The sequence below is a fragment of the Pristiophorus japonicus genome, chromosome 5 (assembly GCF_044704955.1).
Source record: "Pristiophorus japonicus isolate sPriJap1 chromosome 5, sPriJap1.hap1, whole genome shotgun sequence".
Classification (NCBI taxonomy): domain Eukaryota; kingdom Metazoa; phylum Chordata; class Chondrichthyes; family Pristiophoridae; genus Pristiophorus; species Pristiophorus japonicus.
This window is the reverse complement of record NC_091981.1, coordinates 118,829,600-118,849,097: the sequence shown is the minus strand read 5'-3', so window position 1 is coordinate 118,849,097 and position 19,498 is coordinate 118,829,600. Positions and strand designations below refer to the sequence as shown.

Sequence of the window (19,498 nt, the reverse complement as noted above, 5' to 3'; positions counted from 1 at the left end):
CTCTGGGATGCAGACTATCAGGCCCTGGGGATTTATCGGCCTTCAGTCCCTTCAATTTCCCCAACACCATTTCCTGACTAATAAGGATTTCCCTCCGTTCCCCCTTCTCGCTAGACCCTCGGTCCCCTAGTATTTTCGTTAGTGAAGGAAGACAGAACCAAAGTATTTGTTCAACTGGGCTGCCATTTCCTTGTTCCCCATTATGAATTCCCCTGATTCTGACTGCAAGGGACCTACATTAGTCTTCACTAATCTTTTTCTCTTCACATATCTATAGAAGCTTTTGCAGTTAGTTTTTATGTTCCCTGCAAGTTTACTCTCATAATCTATTTTCCTCCTCCTAATTAAACCCTTAGTCCTTCTCTGCTGAATTCTAATTTTCTCCCAATCCTCAGGTTTGCTGCTTTTTCTGGCCAATTTATATGCTTCTTCCTTGGATTTAACAACTTTCCCTAATTGCCCTTGTTAGCCACGGTTGAGCCACCTTCCCTTTTTTATTCTTACGCCACACAGGGATGTACAATTGTTGTAGTTCATCCATGTGATACTTAAATTTCTGCCATCAACCCTTTAAGTATCATTCTCCAGTCTATCCTAGTCAATTCACGCCTCATACCGTTGAAATTTCCTTTCTTTAAGTTCAGGACCCTAGTCGACAAATTAACTGTGTCACTCTCCATCTTAATGAAGAATTCTACCATATTATGGTCACTCTTCCCCAAGGGCCCCACACAACCAGACTGCTAATTAATCCTCTCTCGTTACACATGACCCAGTCTAGGGTAGCCTACTCTAGTTGTTTCCTCGACATATTGGTCTAGAAAACCATCCCTTACACACTCCAGGAAATCCTCCTCCACAGTATTGCTACCAGTTTGGTTAGCCCAATCAATATGCAGATTAAAAAGTCACCCATGATAACTGCTGTACCCTTATTGCACGCGTCCCTAATTTCCTGTTTGATGCCATCCCCAACCTTCCTACTACTGTTTGGTGGTCTGTACACAACTCCCATTAATGTTTTTTGCCCTTTGGTGTTTCGCAGCTCTACCCATATAGATTCCACATCACCCACGCTAATGTCCTTCTTTACTATTGCGTTAATCTCCTCTTTAACCAGCAATGCTACCCCACCTCCTTTTCTTTCCTGTCTGTCTTTCCTGAATATTGAATACCCCTGGATGTTGAGTTCTCAGCCTTGGTTACCTTGGAGCCATGTTTCCGTAATCCCAATTACATCATACCCGTTAACAGCTATCTGCGCAGTCAATTCATCCAACTTATTACGAATGCTCCTCGCATTGAGACTCCGAGCCTTCAGGCTTGTTTTTTTTAAACACTCTTTGTCCTTTTAGAATTATGTTGTAACGTGGCCCTTTTTGATTTTTGCCTTTGATTTCTCTGCCCTCCACTCTTGCTTTTCTCCTTCCTACCTTTTGTTCTGCCTCCTTTTTACTTCCCTCTGCCTCCCTGCATAGATTCCCATCCCCCTGCCTTTTTAGTTTAAACCCTCCCCAACAGCACGAACAAACACCCCGCCTAGGACATCGGTTCCGGTCCTGCCCAGGTGCAGACCATCCGGTTTGTACTGGTCCCACCTCCCCCAGACCGGTTGCAATGTCCCAGGAATTTGAATCCTTCCCCCTTGCACCATTCCTCAAGCCACGTATTCATCTGAGCTATCTTGCAATTCTTACTCTGACTAGCATGTGGCTTGGTAGCAATCCTGAGATTACTACCTTTGAGGTCCTATTTTTTTAATTTAACTCCTAGCTCCCTAAATTCAGGGACCTCATCCCATTTTTTTACCTATATCATTGGTACCACGACAGCTGGCTGTTCATCCTCCCCCTCCGGAATGCGCTGCAGCCATTCCAAGACGTCCTTGACCCTTGCACCAGGGAGGCAATATACCATCCTGGAGTCTCGGTTGCGGCTGCAGAAATGCCTATCTATTCCCCTTACAATAGAATCCCCTATCACTATCGCTCTCCCACTCTTTTTCCTGCCCTCCTGTGCAGCAGAGCCACCCCTGGTGCCATAGACTTGGCTGCTGCTGCCTTCCCCTGATGAGCCATCTCCCCCAACAGTATCCAACGTGGTGTATCTGTTTTGGAGGGAGATGACCGCAGGGGACTCCTGCACTACCTTCCTTCCACTGCTCTGCCTGATAGCCAGATAGGGAATGGGTGACCGTGTAACCTTTACCTGTCCACATCACAGTCCATGCTGGATATCAGTACCTCAAAGAGGTTGGTTAGGTAGGATCTACCTCTTCTCAATCCATGCTGATCGCTGTTCGCTAAGTTATTATTGTTCAGATAATTAAGTTTATATCTAATAATCAATTCCTTTATTTTACATGGGATCAAAGTAATACAGTCCATAGTTGCATGTTTGTGATTTATTAATGTTTTTGAATATGCGCATCACAATGGCCTATTTCCATGAGTTATATCAAGGGATTTATTTTTAATGAACAGAATATCAAGTCAGTACCTGACATGCTGCTTGGCATTACGGATCAGTGGTCATTCGGTTGCTGGTATTTACCACACCACCTGTAAAACAGATTTAGTCCATTATTATTGAAATTTCTAACTCTGAAGAAATAAAAATATAGTATCGAAACCCCCCAAAAATACCATGTTGATACGTAAAACAACAGACACAATGACTGAATTCGCAGTCGGCAGCGTAGCTAAGGAGTATGCCGCCGACATCCGAATGAAATCTGCACTTTCCTCATGCGAAACCCCAATTCAAGAAGTTGCTTTCAAACGCTGCAGAGTTGTGCGCAGCGTAGTGCCCCTTGGAGCCCTGGAGCGCACTGTTGTGCGTATACGAAGCTGGGATCTCGTGGATGGTGCCCATATCACTTCCTGGACAATCAGGAAACAGAAGAGATTGCCGATTTGCCCACAACTCATTTAAAATAATTTAGCAGCCAGAAATGCTATTTTATTAATGGAGTAACTATTTGTACTGTCTCCCTTCTGCGCATGCGTCTCCTGACCGCCACCACCCCCCCACCCCATTCGAAAGTGGACGGAACCCAGCCCCACATGTTGCCTCCACTGCCTCTGATCCATCAGCAGCCCCAAGCCTGCCAAGACCAGTTCGGGGAGAGGGAGAAGAGAGAGGAGTAGTAGTAGTAGTAGTAGTAGTAGTAGTAGTAGTAGTAGTAGTAGTAGTAGGAGGAGGAGGAGGAGGAGGAGGAGGAGGAGGGCTTTGGAGGAAGAGAAGAGGAAGGGGAAGAGGAGGAGGAGAGCTTTGGAGGAAGAGGAGGAGGAAGAAGAGAGTGAGAGCTTTGGTGGAAGAGGAGGAGGAGGAGGAGGAGGAGGAGGAGGAGGAGGAGGGAGAGCGCGCGTCTGGGGAGGGGGAGAGGAAGAGAGAGACACAGGTGGGGGGGAGGGGAGAGATGGAACTCGGAGAAGACGGATCACATTCTTCCAACCCCCTGGTGCGTACAAGCTCGATGCGTGTTACAAGGGACATCGTTGGGGCGGATGAAATTCAGAAGTCACGACATTGTCACTATTCACTTCATACGCAATAAATATGTTAACAATCCTCACACAATCACAATGGCCCATCTATGGGAGCAGGGGGGTAAGGTCTTGCGCTTTTGTAAGGGTCTTCAGCTGGCGGAGGATGCACTTACAATGGGGTAATGGACATTGGCTGTGGGAGGCAGTACATGTGCTGGGGAAGGGTCTTCAGCTGGTGGAGGGATGCACTTACGCTGTGGTAATGGATCAAATTACAAAATGGAAAGTCACTCAGTAGTTGGGCTGGACGGTTCCAGTTACACATTCCAGAGGAATTTCAAAGGGTATGGCTTATCCTCCAAGTGGACCAATCAGCAATAGGTCTGGAGAGCCAATCAGAGGAACGGCTGCATTTCAGTTAGTACAAATAGACACATTCTTTTATTAATAAATTATTATTGCAATAGTATTTAATACACAAACCAAGATTTCAACATTAATAGAATTTGATCGAACACTAAAAAGTCTTGAGATCCCTTTTACTGAAGGTGTCTTTAAAACCATAGGATGCTTTTTATACAATACAGACAGCTGAATTAACATCGGCCCTTAAATTCTATAAACCTATAATTACAGTCTAAGAGTCCTATCGAATTACTTTCTCCTCTATTAGACTAATTTAAATAATCTAAAATCGACAGTTTAAGGGCTGGATTTTCACCAGGTTTTCGCTGCGATTTGACCTTCCGCGCCGATAACCCAATCGGCAAGATCCTTGGGTACCTCTTTGTGGCAGTGCTTCCACGTACCACCGGGGAAAAGAGCGCCGACGTATAACGCCGCAGATTGCGTTACCGTCATACTTTTGGCACTCTCCGCCACGGCCAGAATACCGACAGGTCAAACCTGTCGGTGCAGACCTGCCAGCAGCGGTAAGTATGAAGATCTGCAAAAAAGGTAAGTTAAAGTTTTTATTTTAAAATTAATTTTCAGCGATTTAGTAGGTAAGGGTTTTGTGAATGTTTTTTTGTTTCCATCCCCCCCCAGGGCCTCTCTCGCAGCGCTACCGGCCCCGGACTAAAGTTGCCGAAACTTGCGGTTTTGGTTGCGAATTGTCATGCAATGCCAACTTTACCCATGACGTAAAGGCTAAAAGTTAGGCCTAAAAACTGTAGCACAGCGAAAATGGTAACCTTGGCGTAAAATTACCATTTTTGCCGAAAACCGAAAATCAGCCCAAGTGTCTGATAACATGTGGAAATCATGAAATTGAATTAAATCCGATCTAAATAGAAGCTAGCACATAATTAAACCGAAACGACTAAAGGCTTTTGGGCACCAAAGACGGTGAAACTAAAAGGCCTTGTTTTCAAACTCGAACAAATGAAAGTTGCTTTCAAAGTTTGTATCTGCTCAGACACGAACCAGTGTCTCAATTTTATAGGCTGTAGCATAAACCTAGTTCAACATTAATACTATTTTCTCATCCCCCCTCTCCTTACACTGTGCAACAGGCTTCCTGCACCTGTTTGCACCAGACGTAAAAACTTTCAGGGTAATTATTGTGCAGTAGGTGGGCAATTAGCCCAACTTTTCACCAGCATGTTGATTTGAATGAGAAGGAGAAACATGCAGTGAAGCATACGTGCAGACGGAACCTGACAGATCGCAAGTTCGGGATTTAGCTCCGGCGAAATCCCGAATATACGGTCAATTTCAAAGGCAGTATAGGTATACTCTGAGTACAGTCATATGAACTGTGAATTCAGGGCCAATAGGGCATTGGGAATTTACTTTGTGTGGAATGATAAAGGAAGTTGATCCTGTATCACTACATTGCCATGTAGGAGCTGTATCACTACAATAGTAGTATGTAGGTAGGACGGCAAGCATGGCTGACCAGACAAAATAGAACCTAGCACAAATGGGAAGCTATGGGCTTTAAGAAAAGGTTGCTTCTTCTGACAGTCTTAAGACTGAAGGATGTCAATACTAATAACAGTAGCAGATGTGGATGCTGACCCCATGTCTTTACATGGTATCACCAAGGAATAGCATAATGTTGAGGAAGAGACAACCAAGGACTTTGGCAGAGGACAGCGAGACCAGTGGAGCGTGACGTGGCTGTGCCAGATCTGACAATGATTAGGCCAGTTATGTGTCAGCGTTTGCACACTTGATGGAATGAAAATGAGGGGCATACCAGGGGAATTGGGAAATGTTTTGTTGGGGCGAGTGCCTTGAAGGTGGAGCTATAATGTATATAATAAATGGAGGGGCAGAGGCTAGGCAGTTGGGAGCTTGAGAATGCAGATATAGGCGATTTGGGGAGAGTTGTTTTTCAAGGACGGATGCAGAAGGAAGTGGAGTTGAAGGACGTTAGGGAAATAGGGGTGGGTAAGGGATACAAGGAAGTGTTCACAGTAGTGACCAATACCTCGGGAGTAGAGAGCCAACAGGAGATTGCAAGGTTGAGGGGATGGCTGTGAATATGGGCAGGAGAGTTTATATGGAGAGAGAGAGAGAGAGAGAGAAAGGGGTTAACTCCTGTGCATATATATTTTGTTTGTTTACATCAGGCTTGTGTTAGAAATCAGCTGATTGGTAAAGATCATTACGTATCGGGGGCAGGGAATGGGCAACCCAGAGTTCACGATTTTCAGAGGCCGAGCGGGGAGCATCATGCTGTTTGTGAAAGGATAGCTGTTGTTCAAGCTAAGTTTATGATCGAGTTTGTTTTTTTGTCAACTTTTTAAAATGCGTCTATTATAGAATTTAATGTGTCAAAGTCTTTGTTTAGGGGTATATAGCGAGTAGGCATAAAGGACTGTCATGGCAATTGTTGCTCAAAGAATTTATTTGAGAACGAGATATTGTATTTTTTGGTGGAATGTGATTGGGGGGGAAAGACTTGCATAAAATGAATGATAAACAATGTAGTGGGAAATAACCAATCAGAAAGAAAAAAAACAGAAAGGTCACAAGGAAGGAAAGCTGAGGGAGGCTATTTGACTCATCTATCTCATCCTTCCATAGAAAGCTACTGTTACCCCATCACAGCTTGACAGCATCTTGAATGATTCCAGAGGATTTGCTTCCATTATCCTGTCCTGAACACTTTTCCTTGTATTAGTCATTCTGTGCCTGAAATGCTTCTTGACATCAGTACTAAACATGCTTTTTCTTCTTCCCTTTCCAGAGGTTTTTGGCTGGCCAATTTTCACTGCGGGAAGGAAAGGGGTCACCATGCGGCGCGAAGGGATTGCCACACACGGCAATGGCCTGGCACACTACCAGCAGAGCATGGCAATCCTGTGTCAGCGCCTCCACTAACTCCAGCGCAATTCTGCGGGAGTTGATAACGCCCCGCCACCCCCACCCCCCGGGATGGAAACAGTTTTGCGCCCCTGGAGGCGCTAATGGGAGGTACAGAACAGGGCAATTTCAGCCCCAACACATCTAGATCCTAACCCTGCCACTTTTATTTTGCATGCTGTACTACTTACAAATATAAATCTAGAACGAAGAACAAAAAATCTTGAAACAGAGACTTCGAATAAGGAAGCGAATTAGATAAGACAGGACTTTTATATTTTAGAAGACACAACAAATAGAAGCAATTTAATTGAAGACATCTACCCATGACCTAATGACTGAAGTTTGATACTTTTACTACCAGCTGCACTTCACCCCATTTCCCGCACAATTTAGAACAACTGTCTTGTCCTTAAAAGATAGGCTATACTGATTTGAATAATTAAAATAAGCAGTTAAATTTTCAAAAAATTGCCGTTAAAAAAATTAACCAGCAGAAAGGCTTAGAGTGCCTGTTGAATGGTGCGACTCAAAAATTGTTGACATTCAACTGTCTGTATCAGCATACCCAAGGTTTATACAAAATTAACGCGCTCGGTCACTCAACCAGGAAACACCAGGACTGGTTTGATGAGAATGATCAGGAGATAAAAGAGCTAATAGATCGCAAGCGCAGGGTATTTCTGAGCCATAAACAACAACCCAACTCGGGAGCAGCAAAGCAGCATTACAGACGGCTCAAGGCTGAGGTCCAACAAAAAACCTGGGACATAAAGAACAGGTGGTGGATGGAGAAAGCACAGGAGATACAGCAGCTGGCCGACAGCCATGATGTGCGAGGATTCTTCATCGCAGTTAAGGCCACCTACGATCCAAACACCCAAGGTCCCACCTCACTGCTGGCCAAGAACGGGGAAACACTCATCAAGGACACCGAGGCAGTCAGGGCCTGCTGTAAGGAGCACTTTGAAGATCTCCTCAATCGAGACTCTGCCTTTGACTCAAGTGTTCTCGATTCCATCCCGCAGCATGCTACCCGCCACCACCTCAGTAAAACCCCAACACTGCATGAGGTAGAAAAAGCCATAAGACAGCTTAAAAACAATAAGGCTACGGGAGCGGATGGAATCCCTGCTGAGGCACTGTTGGGCGCGAATACATGACCTCATCTCTCTCATTTGGAGGGAGAAGAGCATGCCGGGAGATCTGAGAGATGCAGTGATCGTGACATCTTTAAAAAAGAGGTCAAGTCTGACTGTGGCAACAACAGAGGAATCTCCCTGCTATCAACCACTGGGAAAGTCGTCGTTAGAGTCCTCCTCAACCGTCTTCTTCCTGTGGCTGAGGAGCTCCTCCCGGAGTCGCAGTGCGGATTTCGTCCCCGACGGGGCACAACGGACATGATTTTTGCAGTGCGGCAGCTGCAGGAAAAATGCAGCGAACAGCGCCAGCCCTTATACATGGCCTTCTTCGACCTTATAAAGGCAGATGACACAGTCAACCGCGAGGGTCTATGGAGCGTCCTCCTCCGTTTCGGATGTCCCCAAAAGTTGGTCACCATCCCTTGCCTGCTCCACGACGACATGCAGGCCGTGATTCTTACCAACGGATCCATTACAGACCCAATTCACATCCGCACCAGGGTCAAACAGAGCAGCGTCATCGCCCCAACCCTCTTCTCAATCTTCCTCGCTGCCATGCTCCACCTCACAATCAACAAGCTCCCCGCTGGAGTGGAACTAAACTACAGAACCAGTGGGAACAAGTTCAACCTTCGCGATCTCCAGGCCAGGTCCCAGACCACCCCAACCTCTGTCGTCGAGCTACAGTAGGCGGACGACGCCTGCATCTGCGCACATACAGGCTGAACTCCAGGACACAGTCGACATATTTACTGAGGCGTACGAAAGCATGGGCCTTACGCTAAACATCCGTAAAACAAAGGTCCTTCACCAGCCTGTCCTCACCGCACAGCACTGCCCCCCCAAACATCAAGATCCACGGCGAGACCCTGGACAACGTGGACCATTTCCCATACCTCGGGAGCCTCTTATCAACAAGAGCAGATATTGACGACGAGATTCAACACCGCCTCCAGTGCAACCTTCAGCTGCCTGAGGAAAAGTGTGTTTGAAGACCAGGCCCTCAAAACTGTCACCAAGCTCATAGTCTACAGGGCTGTAGTAATACCCACCCTCCTTTATGGCTCAGAGACATGGACCATGTACAGTAGACACCTCAAATTGCTGGAGAAATACCACCAACGATGTCTCCGCAAGATCCTACAAACCCCCTGGGAGGACAGATGCACCAACATTAGCGTCCTCGTCCAGGCCAATATCCCCAGCATTGAAGCACTGACCACACTTGATCAGCTCCGCTGGGCAGGCCATACTGTCCGCATGCCAGACACGAGACTCCCAAAGCAAGCGCTCTACTCGGAACATCTTCACGGCAAATGAGCCAAAGGTGGGCAGAGGAAACGTTACAAGGACACCCTCAAAGCCTCCCTGATAAAGTGCAACATCCCCACTGACAGAACTGTAAAAATGATCACTAGACTTGCTTTGCATTACCTATACTGAGTTAGTTTAGCAAATACTTTATGCAAGGTAGTAATTCAACAGAATGACCGGCAGCTGCACGATTCACCAAAAATGAATATACTTTGGTGGATTTTAGCACCAGGAGAGTAACTCTTCCAATCCAACTTTTATAAGCTTTTAAAACCAAACACAAGTGACGGATCAATCAAATGATGGATACACAGTGACACCTTGTGGCAATATTAAACCAAGTAAAAGTGTGAAAGTTAATACAGTGATTGGGAAAAGCATTAATGTGGAAAATGCAGTGATTTATTTGGGATTGAGCAATGATTAGATGGACAGAAATAGTTAAAGGGGATCTTTCGCTTTGGGGCAGAGAATTACAGCACAGAAGGAGGCCATTCAGCATGTTGAGCCCGTGCTGGCTCTCTGCATTGGCACTTCAGCTAGTCCCACTCCTCCGTCGATTCCCCGTTGCCCTGCATTTTTTTTTCCTTCAGGTACTTATCAAATTCCCCTTTGAAAGCCACGATTGAGTCTGCCTCCACCACCCTTTCAGGCAGTGCATTCCAGATCCTAACCACTCGCTGCGTAATTTTTTTTTCTCATGTCGCCTTTGTTCTTCTGCCAAACACCTTGAATAGAAATGATATGCACGCAACATAGTCTTATTTGATGCATTTGGATTTCCAGAAGGCATTGGATAAGGTGCCACATAAAAGGTTACTGCACAAGGTAAAAGCTCACGGGGTTGGGGGTAATTTATTAGCATGGATGGAGGATTGGCTAACTAAAAGAAAACAGAGAGTCGGAATAAATGGGTCATTTTCCTGTTGGCACGCGGTAACTAGTGGGGTGCCGCAGGGATCGGTGCTGGGGCCTCAACTAGTTACAATCTATATTAATGACTTGGATGAAGGGGCCGAGTATAATGTAACCAAGTTTTCTGATGATACAAAGATTGGTGGGAAAGCAAGCAAAGGGATATAGACAGGCTAAGTGAGTGGGCAAACATTTGGCAGATGGCGAATAATGTGGGAAAGTGTGAGGTTATCTACTTTAGCAGGAAAAATAAAACAAATTATTTAAATGGAGAGAAATTACAAAATGCTGCAGTACAGAGGGACCTAGGGGTCTTTGTGCATGAAACACAAAAAGTTAGTGTTAAATATGTATACTTGTATTTACTCTGTACAGCCACCAGAGGGCTTATCCCCATAATCCCTTGGGAGCACAGGTATTTAAGGAGGCTTCACAGGTTGGAGGGGCACTCAAGAGACCTGCAATAAAAGACTAAAGTCACACTTTACTTTGAGCTCACAGTGTTCAGTCAGACTCTTTCTCCATACACAACAGTTAGTATGCAGGTACAGCAAGTAATCAGGAAAGTAAATGGAATATTGGCCTTTATTGCAAGGGGGATGGAGTATAAAAGTAGGTAAGTCCTGCTACAACAGTACAGGGTATTGGTGCGGCCACACCTAGAGTACTGCGTACATTTTGGTCTTCTTATTTAAGGAGGGATATACTTGCATTGGAGGCAGTTCAGAAAATGTTCACTAGGTTGACTCCTGAGATGAAAGGGTTGACTTATGAAGAAAGGTTGAGCAGGTTGGGCCTATACTCATTGGAGTCCAAAGAATGAGAGGTGATCTTATTGAAACATATGATACAGAGGGAGTTCGACAAGGTAGATGCAGAAGAGGATGTTTCCACACGTGAAGGAATCTAGAACTAGGGGGCATAGTTTCAGAATAAGGGGTTGCCCATTTAGAACTGAGATGAGGAGGAATTTATTTTCTCAGAGGGTTGTAAATCTGTGGAATTCTCTGCCTCAGAGCTGTGGAGGCTGGGTCATTGAATATATTTAAGGCGGAGATAGACAGACTTTTGAACGATAAGGGAGTAAAGGGTTATGGGGAGCGGGCAGGGAAGTGGAGCTGAGCTCAAGATCAGATCAGCCATGATCGTATTAAATGGCGGAGCAAGCTCGACGGGTCAAATGGCCTATTCCTGCTCCTATTTCTTATGTTATGTTCTTATTTTGTGAAAGGGGATTGGAGTTCCAGAAGGTGGGACATAGATGGTTAAAAGCTTTGCCACTAAGTGAGGAATGTCAGAATGGGAGTGCACGGGAACTTAAGAAATAGGAGCTAGAGTAGGCCATTGGAGTTTGCTCCACCATTCAATAAGATCGTGGGCTGGATTTTCGGGGCGTTTGTGACTCAGTTTTCGCCAGTATTTAACCCTCCCCGGCAAAAAATGGAGCAGTGAGCTTTTTTGCATCGAGTCGCGATCCTCCGGTCGGCTTTTGCAGCAGGGCTTAGAAGCACCGCTGGGGAGAGCTGCACCGGGTGTGCAACTGCTCTCTTTGCAACACCGGCAGAAGTTTTGACAAACATCCGACCCGTACACCCCGAAATGCGCTCTGCGGTGACCGCCAGGGAAAACACAGCGGTCCAGCCCTGCCAGCGGCGGTGAGGTAAATAAACTGAGAAAAAGATAAGTTCCAATGTTTATTCTTTTATATTTTTGTAGCGATTTGTTTTGTAACGGTGTTGGCAATGTTTTTGTGAAATATTTTTGGTTAATTTTCCCCTCCCAAGGCCTCTCTCGGCCCCACACTTTAGTCGTACAATGCTTCCCTTTGCACTGCGCCCCTAGGGCCAAATGACAAAAGTTGCTCCACACAGCGCAAATGTTAATCGGGGGGTAAATTTCCCGCCCCGCCTCCGCTTTTGCCCCGAAAATCCAGCCCCATGGCTGATCTTGTACCTCAACTCCACCTTTCCGCACTATCCCTATATCCCGATTCCCTTAATATCCAAAAATCTATCGCTCTCTCTGAATATACTCATCGACTGAGCCTCCACAGCTCTCTGGGGTAGAAAATTCCAAAGATTCACAATGCTTTGAGTGAAGAAATTTTTGCTCACCTCAAAATAAATGGCCAACCCCTTATTCTGAGACTGTGACCTCTAGTTCTCGATGTCCCAAGCCAAGGGAAACATCCTCCCAGCATCTACCCTGTCAAGCCCTTAAGAATTTTATATGTTTCAATGAGATCACCTCTCATTCTAGTTCAACTATTGTCTAGTTGAACCCAAGTAAGTAGTCCCGTGTATATCTATTTAAGTTGAGTTGAGTTAGAGAATGATGCCAGAGTTCGAGAATTGAAAGGCGTGGGCTGGGATGTAGGTCTGGAGGGGTAAGGTGGGCAAAGGCCAAGATGGGATTTTTAAATGACAAAGGTTTTGAATTTGGTATATTGGAAGGAAGGGTGCAAACGGATGTCTGGGAGAATAGGAGGAATGGGCAAGTATAAATAGTGGACAGTATGCACAAGTGGCAGAGTTTGTATAAGGAAGATCCCAGGAGGCTGGTGGGGTGGGAGTTCATTAAGTTGAGTCTTGAGATAGCAAAAGCATGAATGAGTGTTTCAGCGGTGGTGGGAGAAGACAGCCAAAATGGGTAATGTTGTGGAAGTGGAAATATGCCGTCTTCATGAAGAAGAGGATATGGGGTTCAAATCTCTGCTCTGGATCAAAGAGTCAAACAGGACATACAAGGCTGTGCATTGTCTAGTTTGACCCTAATATCTGAAAAGTAAACTTAGAACAATAATATTCATTTATGTCCCAGGTTCTACTTTGAAGTAATCTATATTTATCTTATCCTTGAATTATTACTATTTTATTACATAAGTGAGCCCCCTCTTTATCTGCCTTCTTTCTGGATGGTAATGTTTAAACTTTTCTAGCCTCTCTTTATGGCTCATTCCCTTTACACATGGAATCAGTCTTGTTGCTCCAAGGTAAATTAACATACAGAATATACAGCATAGAAACAGGCCATTTGACCCAATGGTGACTATTATGCTCATAATAAAGGATGAAACTGAGTACTGTATGCAATGAGTAAGTGTGACCTTAGCTCCTTTAATTAGACTCGAGTGCCGGTACAGCGTGGGAAGCCTGCTTATATACAATGCTCCCAAAGGATGCTGGGATCCCTTGGGACTCCAACAGTTAGGCTCTCTGATGGCGGTATGATACAGGTTGCCCAGGGTTACATACATAACATCACTCTCTTGTAAAGTCAATAGTACACTTATTTACAGGGTGAGACGATCTGGGGCTTTTCGCTCCCTTGTCGATCGTCTCGGTACAAATGCGGGTGTGGGTGAGTTGGTTGGTTCTTCACTGGGCTGTTGGGCAGCTGGCCTTGCCGGGCCGCTGGGGATGGAGAGTTCGGCTTCGTGGTCAACCGTGATGTCGGTTGCCACTTGTGTGTGTGTTGGAGGGTCAAAGTTGATGGTGTCCTCTTCGGGTTGTTCGTAGCTGTTAATGAACCGCAATTTGGTTTGGTCCAAATGCTTTCTGCACGTTAGTCCATTGGCCAATTTGACCGACTCTCTTCTTTGGCTATGACCATGCCAGCAAGCCATTTGGGACCATGTCCATAATTGAGTACAAACACAGGGTCATTGACCTCAATATCGCATGACAAGTTTGTTTTGTTGATGCCGCCTGCCCTCGACGTGATCATGAAGATCAGGGTGGACAAGGTGGACAAGAGAGAGCCTTGTTTTGAGCACCCTTTTCATGAGCATCTCAGCTGGGGGAACCCCAGTGAGCGAGTGGGGTCTGGTGCGGTGGCTGAGCAGAACTTGGGACAGTCGGGTCTGCAGGGAGCCTTCCGACATGCGTTTCAAGCTTTGCTTGATGGTTTGAACTGCCCGTCTGCCTGGCCGTTGGATACGGGCTTGAACGGGGCAGACGTGACCTGCTTGATCCCATTGCGGGTCATGAATTCCTTGAATTCAGCATTGGTGAAACACGGCACATTGTCGCTGACAAGGACATCCGGCAGGCCATGTGTGCCAAACATGGCTCGTAGACTTTCGATGGGGGCGGTGGACGTGCTTAGACATTATTACACATTCAATCCATTTTGAATAAGCATCCACAACAACCAAGAACATTTTGCCTAGAACTGGGCTTGCAAAGTCAATGTGAATCCTAGACCACGATTTCGAGAACCACAACCACAAACTTAGTGGTGCCTCGCTGGGTGCATTGCTCAGTTCAAAGCAAGTGTTGCACTGGCGCACCCATGACTCTAAATCTAAGTTGATGCCAGGCCACCACACATGGGATCTGGCTATGGCTTTCATTATTACAATGCCGGGGTGGGTGCTGTGTAGGTCACGTATGAACGTTTCTCTGCCTTTCTTGGGCAAGACCACGCGATTACCCTACAAAAGACAGTCCGCCTGTAAGGATATTTTGTCTTTGCACCTGTGGAACGGCTTAATCTCTTCCTGCATCTCCGTTGGGGCACTGGACTAGCTCCCATGGAGGACAGAGTTTTTTTTAAACCAGGGACAGTATCCTGATTTGACGGGCCGTAACAGGTGACTTTTCGTTTTCGAATGCATCCATCACCTTGAGCAAGTCTGCAGGCTGTGCCATTTCCACTCCAGTGGTGGGCAATGGTAGCCGACTGAGAGCATCAGCACAGTTCTCATGCCCGGTCTGTGGCGGATTACATAGTTGTATGCCGACAGCGTGAGTGCCCATCTTTGGATGCGGGCAGAAGCATTGGTGTTAAATCCCTTTGCTCTCTGAGAATAGCGTTAAGTGGTTTATGGTCAATTTCTAGCTCAAACTTGAGACCAAACAAATACTGGTGCATTTTTTTCACCCCGTAAACGCATGCCAGAGCTTCTTTTTCAATCATGCTGTAGGTCCTTTTGGCCTTGGACAGATTCCTGGACACATAGGCAACCGGTTGCAAAATCCCCGATTTGTTAGCCTGTTGTAACACACACCTGACCCCGTATGACAACGCATCGCAAGCTAGCACTAATTGTTTACATGGGTTACATGGAAACATAGAAAATAGGTGCAGGAGTAGGCCATTCGGCCCTTCTAGCCTGCACCGCCATTCAATGAGTTCATGGCTGAACATTCAACTTCAGTACCCCATTCCTGTTTTCTCGCCATACCCCTTGATCCCCCTAGTAGTAAGGACCTCATCTAACTCCTTTTTGAATATATTTAGTGAATTGGCCTCAACAACTTTCTGTGGTAGAGAATTCCACAGGTTCACCACTCTCTGGGTGAAGAAGTTCCTCCGCATCTCGGTCCTAAATGGCTTACCCCTTATCCTTAGACTGTGACCTCTGGTTCTGGACTTCCCCAACATTGGGAACATTTTTCCTGCATCTAACCTGTCTAACCCCGTCAGAATTTTAAATGTTTCTATGAGGTCCCCTCTCATTCTTCTGAACTCCAGTGAATACAAGCCCAGTTGATCCAGTCTTTCTTGATAGGTCAGTCCCGCCATCCCGGGAATCAGTCTGGTGAACCTTCGCTGCACTCCCTCAATAGCAAGAATGTCCTTCCTCAGGTTAGGAGACCAAAACTGTACACAATACTCCAGGTGTGGCCTCACTAATGCCCTGTACAACTGTAGCAACACCTCCCTGCCCCTGTACTCAAATCCCCTTGCTATGAAGGCCAACATGCCATTTGCTTTCTTAACTGCCTGCTGCACCTGCATGCCAACCTTCAATGACTGATGTACCATGACACCCAGGTCTCTTTGCACCTCCCCTTTTCCTAATCTGTCACCATTCAGATAATAGTCTGTCTCTGTTTTTACCACCAAAGTGGAAAACCTCACATTTATCCACATTATACTTCATCTGCCATTCATTTGCCCACTCACCTAACCTATCCAAGTCGCTCTGCAGCCTCACAGCATCCTCCTCGCAGCTCACACTGCCACCCAACTTAGTGTCATCCGCAAATTTGGAGATACTACATTTAATCCCCTCATCTAAATCATTAATGTACAGTGTAAACAGCTGGGGCCCCAGCACAGAACCTTGCGGTACCCCACTAGTCACTGCCTGCCATTCTGAAAAGTACCCATTTACTCCTACTCTTTGCTTCCTGTCTGACAACCAGTTCTCAATCCATGTCAGTACACTACCCCCAATCCCATGTGCTCTAACTTTGCACATCAATCTCTTGTGTGGGACCTTGTCGAACGCCTTCTGAAAGTCCAAATATACCACATCAACTGGTTCTCCCTTATCCACTCTACTGGAAACATCCTCAAAAAATTCCAGAAGATTTGTCAAGCATGATTTCCCTTTCACAAATCCATGCTGACTTGGATCGATCATGTCACCTCTTTCCAAATGCGCTGCTATGACATCCTTAATAATTGATTCCATCATTTTACCCACTACCGATGTCAGGCTGACCGGTCTATAATTCCGTGTTTTCTCTCTCCCTCCTTTTTTAAAAAGTGGGGTTACATTGGCTACCCTCCACTCCATAGGAACTGATCCAGAGTCAATGGAATGTTGGAAAATGACTGTCAACGCATCCACTATTTCCAAGGCCACCTCCTTAAGTACTCTGGGATGCAGTCCATCAGGCCCTGGGGATTTATCAGCCTTCAAGCAGGACAAGCAGTTTGTTTGAACATAACAGATTTCTGGCTTTCTCAATGGCAGCCTTTTGTGAAATCCCCTGTACCCAGTTATCTCCCTTGTGCAGTAGCACATGTAGGGGTTCTAGCAAGATGCTTAACCCGGGTAGGAAATGACCGAAATAGTTGAGGAGTCCTAGGAAAGACCGCAGTTTTGTCACGTTCTGTGGTCTCGGCGCGTTCTTGATGGTCTCCGTCTTGGCGTCGGTGGGTCTGATGCCGTCTGCCGCGATTCTTCTTCCCAAAGACTCGACCTCCGGCACCAGGAAAACACACTCCGAGCGTTTCAACCGGAGTCTCAAGCGATCTAGCTGACTTAGAACCTCTTCCAGATTCTTCACGTGTTCGATGGTGTCCCAATCTGTGACCAATATGTCGTCCTGGAAAACCACGGTGCGTGGAACCGACTTTAGCAGGTTCTCCATGTTCCGTTGGAAAATTGCCGCGGCCGAACGAATCCTGAACGGGCATCTGTTTATAGATGAACAAACCTTTGTGCATGTTGATGCAGGTGAGGCCTTTCGAAGATTCCTCCAGCTCCTGCGTCATATAGGCCGAGGTCAGGTCCAACTTGGTGAATGTCTTCCCTCTAGCCAGGGTCGCAAATCGGTCATCTGCCTTGGGTAGCGGGTACTGGTCCTGGTCCTGTCGTGAAAAACGGTTAATCGTTACTTTATAGTCCCCACAAATTCTGACCGTGCCGTCAACTTTTGAGTACCGGGACAATTGGACTAGCCCACTCGTTGAATTCCACCGGCGTGATGATGCCTTCTCGCTACAGCCTGTCCGGCTCAATTTCCACTTTCTCTCACATCTTATACGATACCACCCATGCCTTGTGGTGGATGGGTCATGTATCGGAAACCAAGTGGATCAGTACCTACGCCCCCGAAAAACTTCCAATGCCTGGCTTGAACAACGATGGGAATCTGCTCAGAACCTGCGCATGAGTCGTAGTCGATGGACGAAAGCGCTCGGATGTTGTCCCAGTTCCAGCGGATTTTTCCCAGCCAGCTTCTGCCAAACAGTGTGGGACCAGCCCCTGGCATGATCCATAGCGGAGTTCGTGCACTGCTCCACCATAGGAGACTTTTACTTCCGCGCTGCCAATTACAGGGATCAGCTCTTTGGTGTAAGTTCTTAGCTTGGTGTGAATGGGGCTAAGCTTGGGCCTGTGTGCCTTGTTGCACCACAGCCTGTCAAAGGCCTTTTTGCTCATTATGGACTGACTCGCATCCATGTCCAATTCCATGGATACTGGAATTCCGTTCAGTTCAACTTTCAACATAATCGGTGGACATTTCATGGTGAAGGTGTGTACCCCGTACACTTCTGCCTCCTCAGTTCGAGTCTCTAGTTCAGAGAAACATAGAAAATAGGTGCAGGAATAGGCCATTCGGCCCTTCGAGCCTCCATTCAATAAGATCATGGCTGATCATTCCCTCAGTGCACCTTTCCTGCTTTCTCTCCTTACCCCTTGATCCCTTCAGACGTAAAGGCCATATCTAACTCCCTCTTGAATATATCCAATCAACTGCCATCAACAATTCTCTGCGGCAGGGAATTTCACAGGTTAACAACTCTGAGTGAAGAATTTTCTCCTTATCTCAGTCCTAAATGGCCTACCCCTTATCCTAAGACTGTGTCCCCTGGTCTGGACTTCCCCAACATCGGGAACAATCTACCCGCATCTAACCTGTCCTGTCCTGTCAGAATCTTGTATGTTTCTATGAGATCCCCTCTCATCTTTCTAAACTCCAATGTATAAAGGCTCAGTTGATCCAGTCTCTCCTCATGTCAGTCCAGCCATCCCGGGAATCAGTCTGGTGAACCTTCGCTGCACTCCCTCAATAGCAAGAACGTCCTTCCTCAGATTAGATTAGGAGACCAAAACTGAACACAATAGTCCAGGTGAGGCCTCACCAAGGCCCTGTACAACTGCAGTAAGACCTCCCTGCTCCTATACTCAAATCCCCTAGCTATGAAGGCCAACATACCATTTGCCTTCTTTACTGCCTGCTGTACCTGTATGCCAACTTTCAATGACTGATGAACCATGACACCCAGGTCTCGTTGCACCTCCCCTTTTCCTAATCTGCCACCATTCAGATAATATTCTGTCTTCGCGTTTTTGCCCCCGAAGTGGATAACCTCACATTTATCCACATTATACTGCATCTGCCATGCATTTGCCCACTCACCTAACCTGTCTAAGTCACCCTGCAGCCTCTTAGCATCCTCCTCATAGCTCACACCGCCATCCAGTTTAGTGTCATCTGCAAACTTGGAGATATTACACTCAATTCCATCATCCAAATCATTGATGTATATTGTAAAGAGCTGGGGTCCCAGCACTGAGCCCTGCGGCACTCCACTAGTCACTGCCTGCCATTCTGAAAAGGACCCGTTTATCCCGACTCTCTGCTTTCTGTCTGCCAACCAGTTCTCTATCCATGTCAGTATATTACCCCCAATACCATGTGCTTTGATTTTGCACACCAATCAATCTCTTGTGTGGGACCTTGTTAAAAGCCCTTTGAAAGTCCAAATACACTACATCCACTGGTTCTGCCTTGTCCACTCTACTAGTTACATCCTCACAAAATTCCAGAAGATTTGTCAAGCATGATTTCC

General features: G+C 46.3%; 1 protein-coding gene across 1 annotated transcript in view; it reads right to left on the bottom strand.

Moving 5' to 3' along the window:
* thrb (thyroid hormone receptor beta) overlaps positions 1-19,498 on the bottom strand; it is a 325,662-nt gene that overhangs the window by 107,931 nt on the left and 198,233 nt on the right. The window contains exon 3 of the mRNA XM_070880886.1: positions 2,500-2,561. Within this exon, the coding sequence (XP_070736987.1) occupies positions 2,500-2,518 (19 nt within the window). The 5' untranslated portion in view covers positions 2,519-2,561. The remainder of the gene's footprint in view (positions 1-2,499; positions 2,562-19,498) is intronic.